Source organism: Diadema setosum, chromosome 20, assembly GCF_964275005.1.
Source record: "Diadema setosum chromosome 20, eeDiaSeto1, whole genome shotgun sequence".
In the NCBI taxonomy this organism is placed as follows: domain Eukaryota; kingdom Metazoa; phylum Echinodermata; class Echinoidea; order Diadematoida; family Diadematidae; genus Diadema; species Diadema setosum.
Window position 1 is genome coordinate 1496738 of NC_092704.1, and position 21759 is coordinate 1518496.

The 21759-nt window shown below is 35.5% G+C and overlaps 1 protein-coding gene across 1 annotated transcript in view; it reads right to left on the reverse strand.

Annotated features, from left to right (window-relative positions):
- Positions 1–8770: 8770 nt before the first annotated feature.
- Positions 8771–21759, reverse strand: part of LOC140243984 (cytidine monophosphate-N-acetylneuraminic acid hydroxylase-like) — a 109588-nt gene continuing 96599 nt past the window's right edge. Inside the window, exon 15 of the mRNA XM_072323646.1 lies at positions 8771–8937. Within this exon, the coding sequence (XP_072179747.1) occupies positions 8771–8937 (167 nt within the window). The remainder of the gene's footprint in view (positions 8938–21759) is intronic.

The following is a 21759-nucleotide window of genomic DNA, read 5'->3' on the forward strand; positions in this document are numbered from 1 at the left end:
CCATCTCCAAGAATATCACTATGAACACAAAGACAATGTAATATACTCTGGTAAAGTTCCCTGAAACTATGGTATACAATGGTTGCAGGGTTATTCAAATAGCAATATGGTCAAGTTCTTCATATGTGAAGCAGTGAATTTTATAGGCTGTAAAGTATGCAAGCAAATGGCCATGAACCCCTAGTTGCTAATTACTAGGTAAGTTCCTCTGACAAGTTATGAAATCATAAATTTGCCCATCATTCAATACAAGTGGAAATGACATGTATTTATGCCCTATTATTACAATGATAAATGTTTATTAAGCTAATTGAATATTCTGCACGGTCACCGGGACAATGTTCATCACAAAGAAAGCAAGAAGGGAAATGCATATAATTGGCTTTAAAAAAGTATCAGCCAAGTTACACCAGAATACTGATTCCCAGATAAATAGTATATATACTATTTACAAAACACGCCTCTATAGAGATACAGTTCTGTGTTTAGACATCAGAACTTAACTATTATGATTGGCACCAATATAATATTAAAAAAATCCCACACACAATACTACAGTATTTTTGCTTTTACCTGTTTTACAGTGGGGTTTTTTCTTTCTCCAAAATACCATTATCAAAATTCTTTCCACAATACTGATGTTGCTTGAATATAGTCCATGTATCGCCCTTCTTCTTTCTGCGATGTTGACAGTCGATAGCAATAGGCTGAGCTGTAGTAGCCATCTTATCATCACACTGCATAATTACATCAACAGCTGTTGAAGGATTAATGATTCATTTGCTGCAAGAAATTATTGCTTTTGTTGCTTCGACATTAAAGACTAATTTGCTGCCTTCATAGTACAATCTCCATGGCTCTCAGGAACCTGAACCACCCCCCCCCCTTGCTTCAATGTGAAAAACAAGCGCATTTATTACTACCCTTAATAGGCCAAGTATTGCTAAGATATAACTATTATCAGTTGTTGCATAATGCTGCCTGAGTAATTTTTTGATGTTAATTGTCAGATATATGTGTATACTTTCAGATATTTAAGTACTTTAGCAACCTATTTTTGAGGGCATTACAACACCTATCATTGAAGAAAATACAAAGTATTCCTATTTTCTATATTTAGACAAATCTAAAATCATTTTTTCTTCCTTGTGTCTTGCATTAAGTGACAAGGATCAGTCTGCACAAAGCATCAACCCCCAGTATTTGCCATGATTCCATGGATGAATGAATGAATGAATGAATGAATGAATGAATGAATGAATGAATGAATGAATGAATGAAAAATGAATGAATAAACAACTAATAAATGCAAGAAGTATCAATGTATTATCTGTAACTAAATAATACAAACTTAAGTTATTGCTGGAGAGTGGATATCCACTCTGCTGCCCTCACCATTTTCCTAGCGTTATTGGTACACTGATTTTGGAGGGAAAGTAACATTGTCAGTCAAATTTAATGACCTTTGACATTTGACCGACATCCTTTGATGGGGAAGAATCAAAGGTCAATCAAGTCTAAAACGATGTTTTTTTTTTACAGGAAAGCAATGACATATTGTAAAATATTAAATGTAAGACATGTTTCAGTTATCTCTTACACACTTTTGCTGCTCTATGAAGAAGCACAGGAGAATATGCAGAATGCAAGTATTTCAATTTTTTCCAGGTTTCACAACATGCCTTGTCATTATCTAGCATGTGATCTAATAGCATGATGTTCTGAACAGCTGCACTCACATTACTACATCAATAGGACAACATTCACCCAATGAGTAGACAAGGGAATACACAGAGAAACATACGAAGAGTTTGTTTGCAAAAACCAATAAGTCCATTTTTGAAGATTTTGAAGTACGGTCTCTGTCATAAAGTACAAAATAATACCTTTTAAATGATATATTGGTCACTACATATAAAGGCATATTTTTGAAGTTATGGTCAAAAGAAGCAAAATTTTCTTATTATTCTCTTTATTTTGCTTGACCTTTAATCGCAAACATCTCCATTTGACAAATATGGACCTATCGATTTGTGCAAACAAATGCTTCATATATATTCATCAAAACAGTTTGCAAGCTACACTGGACAACATATATACAATATACATACAATATTCAACTTTTCATTGCAAGCAAAACAGCAATATGGTATCACTCATAAAATAAACAATTTCACATCCATATACATGTACCTTATCTCCAATATAATTTTTGATCATAGAGAAGAAAAGCATTAAGAATAAACCTCTGATATCTAACTCAGATATAAACTTCTGATGTTGTCTACAGTGTTATGCTTATCATTTTGTGAACTTTGCACGATGCACAGTACCTTACAGGTTCTTCTAAATTTTGGTGCCATCTAGGAATGAACCGAGTTACGTAATATTGCAAACTAATAAAAAAAAGGTCTTCACTCTCCATGCTAATATCTAAGAAGAGAATCTAAACATTGCTACTACGGAAAGCACAACATGTACAATGTATTAACCCTATTTTAACTGGGCTATTTGAGACCAAGATTTCACGGGGGGGGGGGGGGGGGTCAATTTGACCCCCCCTTCAGATCTCGGCCGCCAATCGCGCGATCGCCACGAAATTTTGCCTAAAGATAGAGCCGCATGTCAACTACAAGATTACATGGTCATACAATAGAAAAATATTGCCTTTCTATTTTTAATAAATTAATTATGCAAATTTATGCATGAAATCATATTTTCACCTATAACTCCATTAAAAAGACTGAAGGATTGCTAAATTGTGGTGTCAGAACTCCTCAAGACACATCAAACAATTTTCTTGTAAAAAAATAGCACAATCACAATCAATTTCTTTTGTTTTTTATTGTTTTGTTAATTTCTTATGTATTTTATTGTTTTTTCAACCTTTTGTTTTCTATTGTTTTTTTTTAACCAAAATTTGTTGCAGGCACTATTTCAAGCTTATCTACACTAGAATTGGTTAATTTCAATGGTTAAAAGTTGAAATAATCTAATTTATATCAATAAAAAAAAACACAATTTGCATTGGATTTGCACACGATATCATGAATTAGAGCTGTTTTCGGGTTGACATGCATATGCAAAACATTATGTAACTTCAGAACGGTGTACCTGGACGTTGCATATTTGGTCTCAAAATATGCGGGAGACTTCAATGAAAAAAGCCAGGAAACGATGCAGCAAAATCTTTGCGCGTTGTGGAATCTCGCCACGAAACGTCGAGGGGGGGGTCACTTTGACCCCCCCCCCCCCCCGTTAACTCTTTATGTGCCATGGTGAAAACCCCCTGTGTGCCACGTTATTCCAAAACACGAAGGTGGTCATGCTTTGAGAAAGAATTCTGTTTTTCTAATTTGTATAACCTTTACAAATTTCTGTTAAGATGGGCATAACAGTAGGCAAAGTTAAAGAGGAATGTCAAACTTTGTTTCGATATAAATTTTATGACGAATTTATCTTCAATTTCACTTTCAAATGACCAGTTGCTACATTACTGTAAAGGCATGACTTTTGCACATAAAACCGTGACAGAAACTTAGAATGTACGAGCAAATCTAGTTGGGAACACCGCTTGATAGTCAATCACCACATAGAATGCAAGTCTTTTATGAGAGGAACAAAAGCACGAAAAATGCTTTCATTGAGCCGCGGGGGATTAGCAGTGATTAGCGATTTATCGATCGGTTTTGGCGGCTTTGTTTGTTGAGCAGAATATGCGAAGTTGGCACGCCGTCAGCTGAGCCGGACGTGCGAACGTGGCACATAAAGAGTTAAAATAGGGTTAAATATACTGCTTGCAAGATTAAAATAATACATGATACATATACATAATACATAATACAACAGGGAATTACACTTTTGTACAAAGTCAAAACCATTATAATTATTAGTATTATTGTCATCATTAAAATTACAATAAATACTAATTTTAATCACCATTGCTACTACATTATAGAATCACAGCATAAACAATGTACAAATTCAAGAGATAAAAACTACAAGGATATATTTCTTCTTTTATCAACTCCAACCTTTCCCGTCTATGTAGGCAAAAGACCCTGGGGCTAAAGCAATTCAATAATGAACTTTTATCATGCAAATTTAGCATGTGACCAACACTCCTGAATATGATGATGTACGGTAAATGATGCTAGGGTTTCATATCATATAAAGCCAGGTACCTATTTTCTCTTTAACATAATCAAGTACACAAATAAGTGAATTCTTAGTAAGGATGTATAAATACCAAGTAATTCATTAAAGCTTCTTTTCTCCCTGAAAGAGAAGCAAACATTCACCCATACATTCCTCTAAAATACTGCATGTTCACCTAGGCACGCAGTATACTGTATACATATATTTCGCAGTAGATGGATATATCTTTAATTTCATGAGTCAGCATCACATTCATGATGTAATAACACACTAAAATATTGCCTCCAGTAACACAATGCACTGTATATCACAATGAATGTGTTGAATTGCTGATTTTGCTTCTTAAAACTGATATCTATTTCTGCAGCTGTCTGCTGTGAGTGTAATTTCGCATGAAACCATCTATGTGCAAATAACACTTGTTTAATACATGGCATTCAATATGATTCATGTCACATAAGTGCTACCTATGACTCACACCGCCACAGCCAGCCATACATTCTTCTCCAACTGATGTACCTCATGACACATTGTCTTGCTGTAGTTGTGCCCATGGAACAAGGAATGTACACTATCACTCGGGAACAGTGAAACAATGAGCCACAGAGTAGTCAGAAAATGAGCCTGAAAGCAGATGAACAAGACTTCAAGGTTGGCACTGAATGCATATCTTGAAACATCTATACTAATCATTTGGCTGAGATATTGCTGGTGTAATACTTGATACATGCATAGGACAAGCACTAATGTAATTAGTTCTCGTAATGATAACAGGTTTCTTTTCTTTCACTTCTCATTATTTTGCAACTGCACTAAATTTGTTCTTGGATGACCAGTGGGTTTCAATAACCCATTGAGAATAGACTGATTTTGCTACAGCACTCATTTCGCATAGACACCTGCCCAAGTATTCTTGGGACTTGTCTTCAATGGGTAAAGCACTTGCAAGCAGACCATTGAAGCTCTTTTCACTTAATAACCTGTTCCCTTCACTTAACCCATTCCATATGGGAACCTGGTGACCTGCGTATTAAGTCTATGGACATTTCAGAATTAGGTATGGAATAGGTTAACTGCTTTCGTTCACCACTAACTTTCTCAGGGAGGTATATTCTACCCTTTTAGTGAAGACAAAGATAAATTCATAATATAAAACACTTCAAACTTCTAGACCTCATGATGAACAGGTGGTTTTCTCTGTATAGATGGAATATTTGGAAGATAATGTTATAAAAATGGCGGACGTCGCATCTCTATGAAAGCAAATAAATTCATAGTAATAGCAAAACAATTTCAGAAACCTGATAAAAGAAAATATAAATATGCAGCAACTCTCATTTACAATAAGAATGAAGTATAAATGATATAACATAAAAACAAAAGCATACTGTCTTTGAATATCACCAGAGACACCAGTACAGATATCACTAACATAGTTAGAAACATTACACACACATTAAAAAAAAAAAAAAACTACGTACACCTACTCATTAAAAAATTCTGCTGAAATTACAGTTTGCAGACATTCAATGATATAAAAACTCTAGCATCTGACTTTTTACCCCTACATGACACCAAGATACCAACACAGCACTTGTTACACTTAGAATTTAAGAAACTTGCAAAAAATGGGTTAAAGGAGGAGAATTTCAGAATGCTTTGGCCCTTTTGCTAATTTTGGCAACAGATACAACAAAACAAAAAATCTAATACGAGATCAAATTCACAAAATGTACTGTTAACATAAATCAGCCTACCTGTAGTTGGACCACAGGTGAAATGTGTATGTGACAGATGTACAACGAGGCTGACATTCTAATGCTTTGATAGCACACAGGAATACCTGCTAACATCAGTTTAACCCGTTGAGGACGAGTCCCGAGTATACTCGGGCAGGGGTCTATGGGAAATGCGTGTTGTAGCAAAATCAGTCCGTCCTCAACGGGTTAATGATAATGATTTGTATCTAAAATGCTGTTGACCATGTAAGAGCACACTTTTGGGGGGAGGGAGGATCATGCTAATTAATTGTAAGTTCTGTGTGCATGTGTATTGTATGAATTAGACAGGGGACCAAATTACTATCATGCCCCAAAAATCTTTCTATTATATTATCAACTTTGGTTGCTGGAAACATGTGACTGTCTTAATTCATAATTTTAGACACATGGACATCAGAGCAATTTCTAATAATGAATTCTTTCAAGCAATTTGATGATAAAATGTAAAAAGCATGAAATTTCACCATAAGAACCACATGGCTGTTGACATCAGGGTTATTTCATTGCCCTGATCTTTCCCGGCAATACATATTGAGAGATGAAAAAGACTTTTATGATATGATAGGTCTGCTGCTTTGCTATTTTTAAAGGCTCTTGAGACAGGAATAGTTTTGAGGAGGGATAATTCACTTACAAGTGGGTTTATTGCACGATCAGTAATATTTCAGCCTTGACCTGCATCCTTTCTGACCAAAAGTGAAACTAAACAAATGGCTGGAGCATTATTTCACCCTAAGTGGATGAACCTGTATTCATGTTAAATGGTAGAAATTGATTCACAGTTTGAGGTTGGATCCACAATGACACAGCACAGAAATCATGTCAGTCCCATCCACTGGGACTGATGTAGTTTTCTGATCAGTGACAGGAAACTTAGGCAAAGAGTGGTAATCCCAAAGTTTAATCAACAATCCAAAATTGACACCATTATAAAAAAAAAAAAAAAAAAATATCTCAAAAGCGACTCCTACTACAATATTGCTTATATCATCATTTCTTGTTATGCTGGTGCACTTATAATCATTTTCTTTTCACGATTTTCATCAGTTCTCAGAACTAATTTTGAGGAAAAAAAATACAGCTATGCGAACTTCCTTGTTCAAGACAGCTTGAATATTTAACTCTTCATTCAACAAGGACATAACAATTTAAATAGTGGCATGATTGTATATCCATGTGCATTTTAGAAGAAGCTAAGTATTGCAATATTCAATAACAATCATCATAGTCAACATAACAACTGAAGTAAACAACAAGAATAATTATGTAACAAAACATAGGGACAATGACAGAGCTACACATTTGCTGCTATTTTTGTTGCACACTGATATTTGAATGCAGAGTATTACTCTGACAGCCATTATTGGAGAAAGGTTGCGAGAAATTACTCTTGTCTTAATACATATCAACATGTCGATGCATTAGATAATCCTAACTGTGATAGACTATGTAAAAAACTGTAGCCACCTACATGTTACACCAGAAACCAACAAAGTAGAAAGCTATGAAGGCACTACACTAATGACCTAACCTTTTAATAATCCTCTTTTCTACCAAATCAATGTTTCAATCTTTCCCCCGCAGGCACAAATTGAGCAATGTGTCAATTTTGAAGATTTTACGATACAAAAAGTTGCCTTCAGGGACTGCAACACATTACCCTCTATGGTGCCTTTTTTACATTTGCACAATGTCATGCTTTCTACTTTTTCTATATTGGTGCTAGACACAGATCATCATGAAAATGCAAAAATGCAAACATTATACACCTGTTTTGTCTTATTCTCCTGCAACAACCTCTCCTTTAGAGGTTTGGATGAGAAGAGATATCAGTTGACATGTAGTGCAGCATTTTGGTCCTTTTTAAAATCTGTGTTTGCTTGCTTAAAGCAGGTAAAATATAACACTAGAATCAAAGAATGAAAAGACATGTACCGCGCATTACATGGAGGAAGTAAGCAGCACATTCTATTTCAAAATACAATCATTCACCCTGTCTTGCAGAATTTTGCATGGGTAGCAAGTTTCCATATCATTCAAAGGAAATAAATAAATGAAAAAAAAAGGACTTTCATATAATTCATTTGTATACCTCAATCATGTTTATCTCCCAGTTACTGGGACAGCTTTAAATACACGTAACAACATCATCGCCCAGTTCATATACAGTATCTCCAGTAATAGTATATAGTACACAGTATAATATGTTGGTCATATAACATCTTGACAAAATATAGATAATTTTGCTATCAAAATTCAAATGTTAGTCTTTGCCTATAATGAGTACTATCATAGATATTGCTTTGTATATACAGACAGCATGATCAATATAGAAATTTTAGATTGTGAAGCTATAAGCTCTTCATAGACTTAACACTGATACAGGCATGACTACCACGCATGACTAAAAATAGAAGAATATATGATGTGACGGAATAAAAAAAAAGAGATAAGGTGAATCACAAAACAAGCAAGTGGCTGGATTACCAATGACCTGCACAAAAACAAAATATTTTGCAATATTTTGGCATCATGGAAAGAAAAGAAGGACATTTTTTGTATTTGCTAGTCCAAATAGAATATGAGGATATAAAGACTACTCTACATGGATATAGAAATTATTAGGGGTACAGTCATCAAAGAGCAGAGGATCTCCAACTAAAAAAAAAAAAAAAAATTGTGTTTACAAAATTCATACATCCTGTAGTTGTGGCTACATCAAAGCTGCTATGCCTATGCAAGGCTGACCGGTCTTCACAGCTACAAGACAGTTGATCCTGACAGCCGAAGTTGGGATGGAGTGTGTACGTGGACTTTTCGCTGCTCCCCCGTCACTTGGCTCTCAGTGACATAAAGGCTGCAGCAAGCCCTGCGACTGCCACAGGGAGCAGCCAACTGATGTACCCCCACAATCGACCCTCCGCTGGTGGACGCGACTGCGGCTCGCTGCTCCTCCCTAGTTGATGATGGCCATTCTGGAGTCTGGTGTGACCGTTACCTGTGACAAATCACAGAGACAGTGTTTGGAGAAAGAAAAATATTCAGAGCAATATAATAATACATGATGATAATAAAAAGGTCAAGTTCTGTAGTCTGTGCAGTCTCACCTGAACAGTTCAAGGAACTCTTAATGACCCTTGTGATTAAGCTCACACCCTTCCTCTTATCGTGCACACAAGTCATATTCATCTTCGTGATACGCTGCATTATGTAGCCCTTTGAAGATTACAGAAGAAGGAGAACGTCTTCTTTATCCAGGGTAGCCTCTTCATTGTTGTCACTGCTCTACCAGAGGGCCCTGCCATTATTATTACCCTAGCATTGCCAGGTACCCATTTATACTCCTGGGTCGAGAGGGACAGAGTAAAAACATCAGATTCTTGTCTATGGATGTAAGCACTGGGCGGAAATCGAACTTGGGTCCTCCAATTTGGAGTAAGGAGTCTTATCCACTGTGCCACAGTGCCCCCACTAAAAATTAACGCGACCAGAATGGGAGGAGAGAAAGTTTGTTTGTTGGTTTGTTGGTTTGTTTCACTTCCATCTGAGAGGATGACTGGATAACCCATAATATTCAGCTGCAATAGCTGGTCTTCCATGGGGTCCAGTTAGACATTAGAGGCGGGACCACTTCTCCAAGTTAAACACCCTACTCTTTGCAATGAATAAATGAAGCTGGATCTTTTAAGTGCATGAGTTGTGACTCTCTCAAACATGGGACCTCCATTTTATGTCCTATCCGAGAGACAGAGTGTTTTGTCTGTTACTAGAGGGGATGGTATGATTACATACAACATTGCAAAGTTGGACTCAGGAATGGAAACAGGGTCCTTTGGATCATGAGGCAGACGCGCTATGGACTGAGCTATCTATTTCTGTCACTAGACAGAACTAGAAATGTCGCTTTGGCGACTGGTATGCCTCCGCCATAATGCATGATTTTCCCAATAGGTCTAGATAGTACATGTGGACAATGTGTGATTACATTTTCACACAATTGGCAAAATACTGAAATGACAAGTTTGTCACAAATGTGTTGAATGTTCACCTTCCTTGACCTAGGTTTAATTGGATGAATAGGAGAGCATGTATCTAGGGATTTAAGGACTTTAACTCTACTTTGACCCATTCATACATTTAGGCATTGAGTAATTTTCAAGGTACAGCAGAGGGGTGAAGGTTAAGGTGTGATTTTTTTTTTTTTTTGTATACTTCTACAAATGAAATTTGTAAGGTTGCCATTGCTGATCTATCATAGATCAGCAATTGCGATCGTACAAATTCCATTTGTAGAGGAAGACAAATTGAAGAAAATTCACACCTCAATGAACATACTTGTATTTATTGTTATTGAACATATGTTGCAACAAGGATTGTCGCCCCTGGCTCGGGGCGACAATCCTTGACGGAGTTGACGTCAAGGATTGTCGCCCCATCAAAGATTGTCGTCTGGCAACAATATGTGACGCTTGTGCAGTTCCCAATTTTTGACCTCGATGGCAAAAATCTATGATGACAAAAAAATTGTTACATCATCGCATATAGTGACGAGCCACAGTAAACCTACTGTACAATCACGTCCCATAACAAGATGCTCTCTCCTAATATATCACATGAGTGATGAATGTCACAAAACATGTTAACATTTTACTATCTGGTGCTATGAGCATTTTGTTTTCTTTGGGTTGTGATTAGTTTTGAGGTATTGAGGTGGGGATTCGTGTTTTGAACATTCCTAAGTGAGATAATGAGAAACTTCTTATGAAATATGAAAGAGCATGTAATTTTAAGAAGGATACAATGTTTATTTTATGAAAATTGGTTTTCGAATGGCTGAGATATCAAAAAAAGTGATAATAATAAAAGGCGACAGGCCACGCCTTTTGTTAGGATCTCTTTGTTTCACCTTGTTTTTGGATATCTCAGCCATTTCAAAACCGATTTTCATCAAATAAACTTTTGATACCCCTTAGAACTGCATGCTCTTTGACATCTCATAGAGTGGTTTCTGAATATCTTGCAAAACGTTAAAAGCTAAATCCTTACCTCGACCAGAACTGTACACACCCTTTAAGCCACTTCTGCTGTGAGACTACTTTTGCATTTCAAAATGCTATCATACTCCCAGTGATATAAAAATTACTGCTATGGAAACAATTTATTTAAAGTTATAAGTTATTTCAGTTGAAGCTCTTTTCAATTAATATTATTTCATACTTCAGTTCATTTTGTCCTTCCCAAAACAATTCATCAACCTGCTTAAAATTCAATTTGTCATTATGTCTTATTTCTTTCATTGGTTTTCATTGTGTGACTACTCTGTACTCTAAATTTTCATTAAGTCACTGAAGGATGGGTGGATTGATTGATAGGTGGATTGATTGACTGATTAGTTGGTTACTTTTTTGGTTGGTTGGTTGGATGATTAATTGATAGATAGATAGATAGATAGATAGATAGATAGATAGATAGATAAATAGATAGATAGATAGATAAATAGATGAATAGATAGATTGATTGATTGATTGATTGATTGATTGATTGATTGATGGATGGATGGATGGATGGATGGATGGATGGATGGATGGATTGATTAATTGATTGATTGATTGATGGATTGATCGATCGATTGATTGATTGATGGATGGCTGGATGGATGGATGGATGGATGGATGGATTGATTGATTGATTGATTGATCAATTGTCAAACAGTGGTATACCTATACCATGAAAAAACATGCAGAACTGGACATAACTGTCACAACTATCGTAAATCATGGTATTAGCTCAGCAGCAATAGCCATAGGGCAGTTGGAAATCCTGGAATGACAGGCTACTACTTTCAAAGAATGGACAGAACTACCAACAGACACATGGTGCGCCTACATCCAAGCAGTATTTTGGACCAAAGAGTGTGGGCCAAAGTTTTAATATATGTGAGGTTCATACCAGATGGTCTAGTTGCTCTCATCCATTTCCCTGGTAACACATCATTAGATCATGTTCATCCATTCCACAGTCTCCATGTCCCCCCCCCCCCCCCCACGGTTTATTGTCACCTCGTCTACAGCCACTTTGTCTATTTTCCAATTGGTCTACTGGCATATCGTCTATTACCGATTAGTCCAATACCCATTTGGTCTACATCTCGTTTTGTCCAGTACCCATATTGTCTAATAGCCACTTTGCCCACTACCCGTATTGTCTAATACCCAACTCGTCTAAGAAGCATTTCGTCTACAAATCAATTGATCTAATAGCCAAATCGTCTACACTCACAATGTCTATTTGCCATGTCGTCTAATATTTATTTTGTCTACTACTAGTTAGTCTACTCCCACCTCGTCTACAAGTCATTCAGTCTACATTCACTTTGTCTAGTTATCATATCGTCCAACCCTAGTTTGTCCATACCCAATATGGTCTATACCCATCTCGTCTACTCCCAATTGGTCTACTCCCAATTGGTCTACTCCCAACTGGTCTACTGCCAACTGGTCTACTCCCAACTGGTCTACTCCCAATTGGTCTACTCCCAACTGGTCTACTCCCAATAGGTCTACTCCCAATTGGTCTACTCCCAACTTGTCTACTCCCAATTGGTCTATACTCGTCTATACCCAATTGGTGTACTCCCAACTGATATAGTTTTACTCTCAACAATTTACCCAAACTGATCATTTCCATCTGGTCATGCTAATAATGAATATACCACTTTGTCTAGTGTCCAGTCCGTCTCACTGTCATGAACTATTCATATTAAACCCTGCCCTTGATTAGCACAAAAATCAATATTAGACTATTCTAGTTGTTAATTATTCCGCACATGCTGAATATAAAGACATACTAATCAATATATAGTGAGACATGACTATCCAGTCTACATTCTGGCCGTAAAATAACTAAATAATGATAAACTAGCTCAGTTACAATCCTCCATCACAAACGAATTGTCAGTCATACGAAACAGAATTACATTTCGACCGACCACCCAGTCCACCCGTACCTCCGTGCGCACGCATGCCAGTTTGCAGGCACAAACCCTTGTTGGTCGTAAAGGAGTCTGCGCCAAGACTACTATATGCACCACTTCAGCACTGTCCCATAGGCCCTGTGTTGTAGCTTCTCCCAACAAGGGTTTGTACAACCAGGGAGGTGTTCTTCCACCTCCCTGGTACAACCTTTGGGTCCTTTTCATGTTTATAAGGCGGAGCTTCATTCTGAGAGGATTGTCATGGTAACCGTGATTGACATGTCCTATGGGGGCCTGTCTGGCTGACCCCCACTGAGATAAAGGTCAACCTGAGTAGAAAGCCAGAAGGTGGTTTGAACTGTTATGTAACACCTTGGAATGTAGAGCAAGAAATGCTCCCTTCTGTTCTGTCTGCAATAATGAGTGACCACCTCCTTGCATGAGGAACCAAGGAACATATCCCTGCCATTCCCTTTCTGTTTATTCGTTTTCTTTTCTTCTTTTCTCTCTTTTCAAGCTCTCACTATAGATCTTTTTTCTTTCTGTCCGTCTGTCTACTCTTCATAATTACTGAATCATGTCAAGACCAACATGATTTTTCCCTCTATTTTCACCTTTCTCTCAATAAATCTCTTTATGAAAGAAATACTAAAACAGGCCTAAATCATTAATTCTCTGTTTCTGTACATTGAAAATGCACTCCCCATCATTTGCATTAAAAGCTCAACAAGTTTGTAGGTGTTTTTATGCCTCCGCCACGAAGTGGTGCCGGAGGCATTATGTTTTCGGGTTGTCCGTCCGTCCGTCCTTCCGTCCGTCCGTCCGTCCTTCCGTCCGTCCGTAATGAATTTTGTGGACAAGGTAACTATCAAAACCTGTGGAGGTATCCTAATGAAACTTGGCATGTATGTGTATTAGGGGGTGAAGTTGTGCCTATCAACTTTTGGGTGCACATGCTGAAGGTCAAAGGTCAAAAGGTCAAGGTCAAATACATAAAATTTCACCATTTCCACCATATCTATTGAATGCCTGAAGGTATTTTCTTGAAACTTAGTGTATACATGTATTACCCAATTAAGATTCTCTGGTGATAGTTTGGGTCATGAGGTCAAAGGTCAAAGGTCAAAAGGTCAAGGTCAAATACAGAAAACTTCACTATTTCCACTATATCTATTGAATGCCTGAAGATATTTTCTTGAAACTTAGTGTATACATGTATTACCCAATTAAGATTCTCTGGTGAAAGTTTGGGTTATGAGGTCAAAGGTCAAAGGTCAAAAGGTCAGGGTCAAATACATAAAATTTCACTATTTCCACCATATCTATTGAATGCCTGAAGATATTTTCTTGAAACTTAGTTTATACATGTATTACCCAATTAAGATTCTCTGGTGAAAGTTTGGGTCATGAGGTCAAAGGTCAAAGATCAAAAGGTCAAGTAAAAATATTAAAACTTCTTTTTTTTTCTCCGTACCTTGGAAAATTGTTCAAGGTATCTTCATGGAACATAGTATATACATGTATTGACTGGAAGTGATTATCTAGAGAATGTAGGGTTCACGGGGTCAAAGGTCAGGGGTCAAAGGTCAAGTGCAACACTTCAAAATTTTACTATTTCCCTCATATTTATGCAATGCCAGCAGGGTTATTTTTTTTTTACATTTGGTGTATGCTTGTGTAACCTAATAGAAATTCTCTGGAAAGTTTTTTTTTTCTTCTTTTTTTGCCTCAAAGGTCAAAAGGTCAAAGATCAAGTGAAAGTGCTGAACTAACTTTTTCCTCCATATCTCGGAAGTGGCTCAAGTTCTCTTGAAACTTAGTACATATTATGCATGTTCTACCTGAAAGTGATTATCTTATGAATTTTAGGGTCAAGGGCCAGATGAAAATGGTAACAATTTACTATTCTATTCAGAAATTGCACTTTTTCTCCACACCTGTACCTTGAAAATTACTCAATGCCTAAATGTATGAATGGGTCAAAGTCAAGTTAAAGTCCTTAAATCCCTAGATACATGCTCTCCTATTCACCCAATTAAACCTAGGTCAAGGAAGGTGAACATTCAACACATTTGTGACAAACTTGTCATTTCAATATTTTGCCAATTTTGTGAAAATGTAATCACACATTGTCCACATGTACTATCTACACCTATTAGGAAAATCATTCATTATGGCGGAGGCATACCAGTCGCCAAAGCGACATTTCTAGTTTTTTTTCTATATCAGTCTACCTTACATGTATAGTTTTCTTGGCCTCTGGCGTACCACTTATACAATGTGTCATAATATAACTCCTTCTTTCATATTTCTATAATATTTCATGAAGGGCTATACATGCCTAAGTCGAGATCTTAATCAAGATTGTACCAAACGATAACGAGCCTAAACTTTATCTGTTTAAGAAAAAAGATGATAGCTATAAATAAGCTTTTACATTGTATGTGACATTTAATTGTAAATGCGAGTTTACTTATGCATGTTGCCTGCTTATCACGCATTTCATCAAATTTGCCTTCTTGGAAGTTTGATGATAAATCTACTAGGGCTTATTCATCTACAGTAATAAATGACTATACTTAATGATTGGTGACTTTTCCCTTCAGGCCTACGTAATTTCTTGCTCGTGCTATTGCTAATGTGTTGTACATGTACCAAAACAAAATCTCAACGAAATACTTGCCAATAGGCCCATAACGAGCTGAGATAAAAGATTAGCTAACCTGGATCAATCCATTCAAGTAAAAATCTGACACCAATGTCAAATTTATAATTGTCCTGCATTCAAACTGTTTAGCTGAATTAGTCAATAAATATAGGCGTTCATGTATCTTACAAATATTGTGGATAATATTATAGAGCTTAATAGCAAAGTTATGAATTTTTGAAGTTTAAACTTGCTCTTTATCTAACTTTCCTCAAACGGTCACTGATATGTTTATTGTTCTAATAATGTTGCTGAATTCTCTCAATCCACATGTATTTCATTGTGAACTTGACTTTTACGATTTCATCAAAATATTTCTTGCGATTGTTTGATATTTCAATTAAACAGTGTTATAAAGCCATGACCACATAACTGTAGTATGTTGTAATTTTTTAAAGAGTAACAGAAAAGAGATTAGATATGTTTTGATGATATCATAAAAGTAATATGTACTGCGCAAGTTCACGTTGAAATCATGTGGACTGAGAGAATTCAGCAACATTATTAGAACATATCAGTGACAGTTTGAGCAAAATTAGAAAAAGAAAAAGTTATGAATTTTTGAAGTTTCTATAGCCAGGTCAAAATATCAAGGTCCCACACATACTGTAATGTGGGCTACATTGCCAAGGAATATACGCTTTTTTTTTATTTATTTTTTACAGAGAATATTACAGTTTAAAGAACAATAGCCTACCTACATTTCTTTCAAAAACAACAGAAGTTCATTGAAATGTAAACAAACAAGCAAAAACGTGTTGCTCAGAAAATAATGAGAATGTACCACAGAGGACTGGCAGCAACAATACATGCAATACAGATTAGAACTATCACTACAAAATGTGATTAATACCCCATGGACCTCAACCTGAGGGAGTTAGCTCAATACACAATGTTTTTGTATGCTTTTTATCAGAAATAAAAAGTTGCTACCATGGCAATGCATTATTTAACATTGACAAAGATGTGTTTTTCAATATGCATATCTGTAGTTGTAAGAAAATACTCATGTCATGGCAACAGACAGACTGAAAACCACACACACACACACACACACACACACACACAAATGTCTTGCTAAAATGACATAGTAGGCCCTATTAACATGTAAGTAAGAGTGATCATTATAGTCTCTCAAATTGCAAATCAAATGTTCAAAATATGGGCAGTTTGTTCAACAAAGTTTTGTATGTTTTTTTTTTTTTAATGAAAATGCTGCTACCATGGCAAACACTGTTAACAATGACAAAAGCTAAAATTCTACAATGGCGGCCACAATGTCATGTGCCAAATTTCAAGTCTTTTCTATCGAGGGAGATAGATCAGTTCATGTGATTTTGTATTTATCCATAAAAATATTGTTTAATGGAAAGAGGCATATTGAAAATTCTGTATGTATCATATCTAAGTGTTGTGAAAAATAACATTACTATAGAGTGGTCATAATTCCCAAATTGCAACTAAAATGCTAAAATAAAACTGAGCAAAAAGTTTGATCCACAAAATTGTAAATGAGTAAAAAAAATATGAATGATGTTGTAAATCATGGCAAAACATTGGACGACAGTGCCAAATATTACGTTGTTGCCAACATACTGCAGGCTCATTTCCAAAAAGCACTTAATTAGATTATTACATTTACGGCACAGTAGATTCAACTCATTTTGAGTGAACACATAACAACTAAGTATTAGCTCTTTCAGTGTTTTGCAATCAATAAAGATGGAAAACAATTGATCGCAACCGGCCTTTTTTACGATCAGTGGTGTAACTTTTGTACTGGGGGGGTCAAAATTTCAAACCAAATATTTTTTCATTATTCTGTTTGATTCCTGTTTGAAAGTATTCGAATTTTTGAAAAAATAACGTTTCAGACCTTAAAGCTGAAGGGTTATTCGTGTAATTTAAGGAAAACCCTGGCACCTGAAGTAAATTTAAGCAAAACTTTGCTTTCATGAATTGCACCATATTGACAAAACTCTGAAGTCAAACTTCACCATGCAAAGTTTATATGGTTAACAACAATATATAGTTTGTGAATCAAAACTATTTGGGGGTTGAATATAAAGTGAATTTTTAAAAAAAAATACATGAGATTTATAAATTTTTGCTAAAAATACCAATTGACATGTAATTTTTAAGATTTTAACTATTTATTGGAGGGCAGGCCAGGTCAAACTCTTACTATAACAAGTCTTTAAGTAGGGCTACCTTCCTATGTAGGTTAAATGAAATTCCAATAATTTCTTAAAAACTTGGATTTTTCACACATGGATGTTTCGGAGGTGACAGTTAACATATTAGAATGTTTCGGAGGTGACATTAATATTAACACTCACTTTTTTGAGAATAAGTGACAATAACACAAAAACTTCTTCTTTTTATCAATGTTTTTAATAATTATAACTCGAGAACAAGAAATTAGCCCCTGTTTCAAGCAGATAGACCACACAGAACAAGTGTTTTTTTACACTTCATTAATTAGCATGGGTACCGGTAGTTTCCCTTCCATTTGGACGAAGGATGTAAGCTAAATATTGTAATCTGAAGAAACATGGCATTCCATTTTCTACCTTGAATTGAGATGAGGGTGTAAGATCATTTTAGTAATGTTTCTTTGTTCTCGGAACATTTTATTCCACAACACCAGGGAAGAATCACTTCGTTTCGGAGGTGACATTCAATGTTAACATTGTGTTGAAATGTTCATTTACAGTAAGAATATGATGGACATAAGCTAGATATTGTAACCTGAAGAAACATGGCATTCCATTTTCTACCTTGAATTGAAATGAGGGTGTAAGATCATTTTAGTAATGTTTCTTTGCTCTCAGAACATTTTATTCCACAACACCAGGGAAGAATAACTTTGTTTCGGAGGTGACATTCAATGTTAACATTGTGTTCAAGTATTCATATAGTATGTCCTCCCCCCCCCCCAAAAAAAAAAAAAAGAAACATGGCATTCCATTTTCTACCTTAAATTGAAATGAGGGTGTAAGATCATTTTAGTAATGTTTCTTTGCTCTCAGAACATTTTATTCCACAACACCAGGGACGAATAACTTTGTTTCGGAGGTGACATTCAATGTTAACATTGTGTTCAAGTATTCATATAGTATGTCCCCCCCCCCCAAAAAAAAAAATGCAATTAGACTTTTGCATTGATAGCACCCAATTAAATCAGCTAAATTCTACTTTGTTTTAATTATAACATCTTAGCTCTATTTTGCAGAGAGCCCCAGTCAGTTTTGTTAAGTGATCTTAAAGAAATGTAGATTGTTATAAAGGATGTCAGGAGTCTGATTCTTCCAAGTTCAGCACTTGGATGCTCTTGGAACTGCATATTAATGTGTAAACACAATATACAGAACTTGGAGGGAAGGGATTCCTCACATGCTCTACAAAAATCCTCAATTCTCTTTGACCTCTGAAGCAAATTGAATGGGGTTTTCTGTAAGGTGTGGGCAATGAGTTATAGTTTCAATCCCTCAAATTGTATTTTAGAATGATTCACTATCTTTAAAGTTATCGTTGCGGAGGGTACCACTGTGATTATTTGGTGGGGACATACGGTATGAATAGGAAAAGCAAAAATTTGACTTTTGTACGTTTTTGTTTGCAAATAGTTTTATAACCTAGATTAATTCAAGGATGTTCATGAATTCTTCATTATCCTTGACAACCACCATACAACTGTCATAATACTGGTGAAAGGTGTTTGGTTCATCTGGGATAAATTTTCTATTTACACCAGATTCATTTAAACTGTTGACATTAGTAAAATATATTTTACGTATCTTTCTGAATTGCTTGAAAATTACCTGCAAATCATGCATATTAATCACTTTTGAGAGTAAAAAGTATAAGATAAGTAAAACCATTTTGTTGTTTTTGTGGTGACACAACACAGAGACAACCCAACTTCTCAGGTGTTAACTATTTAGTGAACATTCATGTCTTTCCACATGGCTTTAATTTTCAAATATAAGCTCTTTCTTTCAGTTCTTACTTGTTATTTTGTTTAATTATTCTCTTTCATTATAATGGATACCAGCTCATATTTTGTTTGAGATTGTAGTTCATACTAATCTTTAACAGGTTTTTACAGTTTGGTTAAGACAACAGTTTGTGTTTCCCAGCTGAAGAGAGCAGCATAATGCTTTTCTGTGAACTTGAGGGGAAAATTTGTTTTTGTTCAGTAATTTCCTCCATCAACTTCACGGAAGGTCACGGACACAAACTGGTCTCAAATAAGCCTATAAGGGACCGAAACTGGAAAAGGACAAGTTCACCTCAATAGACATGAGGGCTGAGTAAATACAGCAATATTAGTAAAACACATCAGTGAGAGTTTGAGGAAAGTAAGGCAATCCGTTCCAGAGTTATGGATTTTTTAAGTTTCTGCTCAGTCAATGCTGAATGAGAAGACTTCTATACATGTAGCTTGTGATGTCACATGTGTACGAGGATATAGAGAAAGTATCAAGAAAATTCAACATACTGTATTTTCACTTTTCTTGCATAACAAAAGAACACATGACTTCTCTCTTTTAGAAGGCAGGATGAATAATATTGCCCTAAAATACATCAGTAGCAAGTTGAAGAAATGTGCACTTTTTTCAAAAAGTAAAATTTTGTGAAATTCATTATATTTTCCTTATATCGTTGTATGTGACATCATACACTGTCATAGTCGTCTCATCCAGCAGTGATTGCGAAGATACGTAAAAAACCCATAACTTTTGAATGGATTGTCCAATTTCCCCAAAACTTTCAATAATGTGTTCTACTAATGTTGTGGCATTCACTCAATCCACATGTATATGAAGGTGGACTTGTCCTTTAAGAAACCATTTTCTTTTCCTTGAAATTCCAGTACTAAAAGCCAAATTCTAAGATAAAACATAATAACAAAACAAGGTAAACACCTCATCAAAATTATATTGAGATAGAACTACAAATCTTGTTTTTGGATCTTTCCCTTTCCAGTCCTGGGGACTTGTTCCTCTGTTCACTTTAGTTGTCACATAACTTCAATAATCGTAAAAAATACAACATTTGTCATAAACAGTTGGTTCAACTTGGAAAATGTAATAATTATTGTCATATTAAAAAAAAAAATCACATAATTTTGTTTATGACTATACCACGTTGTACATGGAAAAACAACAACTAAGAATTCAAGAACAAGTGGTGCACCAGCTATAGGCATGTGGCCTTTTTGTGGAGTGTGATTATTTGATAATTTTTTTTTTTTACATTTTTTTTTTAGATTGTGGACTAGGGCATGCATGAACTGCCACATGTATCACTTTGGTATCGAGGGAATTCTGGTGAGCTATGTATACAAAAGTCACTTCTGTTGTGATGATTTTGTAGATATTAAATGTATTAGAAAATATTGATAGATAGTGAAAAGGAACTGAAGTCTTGCCTTTCACTATCATATAACAATATGGTGTTAACAAACAATGTCACCTCCGAAACACAAGAAATAGTAACCTACATGGAAAGCTGTGATTGGTAAATCTTCACAAATAATTTGCTTGTTGGAAATCAAGCTTCTAAGATGAAAGCATCTATATGTTTACTTAACTAAAGCAGGAGAATTGATATTGATTACAATGTTATATATACAACAGATGGGTGTATTTTGTGCATTCTCATTGTTAAAAAGAGTGAAAAAATGTAAATTTGCCCTAAAACGTGCTGTCTAGTAATACAAAAAAGAGTGAGAGTGTGTTAGTTGATTTCTCCACTTTGAGACTTATGTTACTAAAATAAATGAAACCATTGGTGTACATGATAATTATGGTTTCTCTTCAACAGAAATGAGCAAAAAATCTTGTTAACAGTGTTTTGTCACCTCCGAAACAGTAATTCTTAGTTTTTATTAGATCTTTTATTAATCTCTAGATAATTCTCATTTCCTGTTGCCATATTACTATTTTCATCCAAAAGAGATTCCTGTCAATTGGACAGAATCAAACAAAATTGCTTTGTCTTCGAGAAATTATCAAATATAATATGCTTGTTGTTTCGGAGGTGACAATTGTTTCGGAGGTGACAAGTGTTAACGGAAAATTGTAAATTGCTCCGAAATGAAAACAACAGGCTATATTTCTACTACCTTCCTT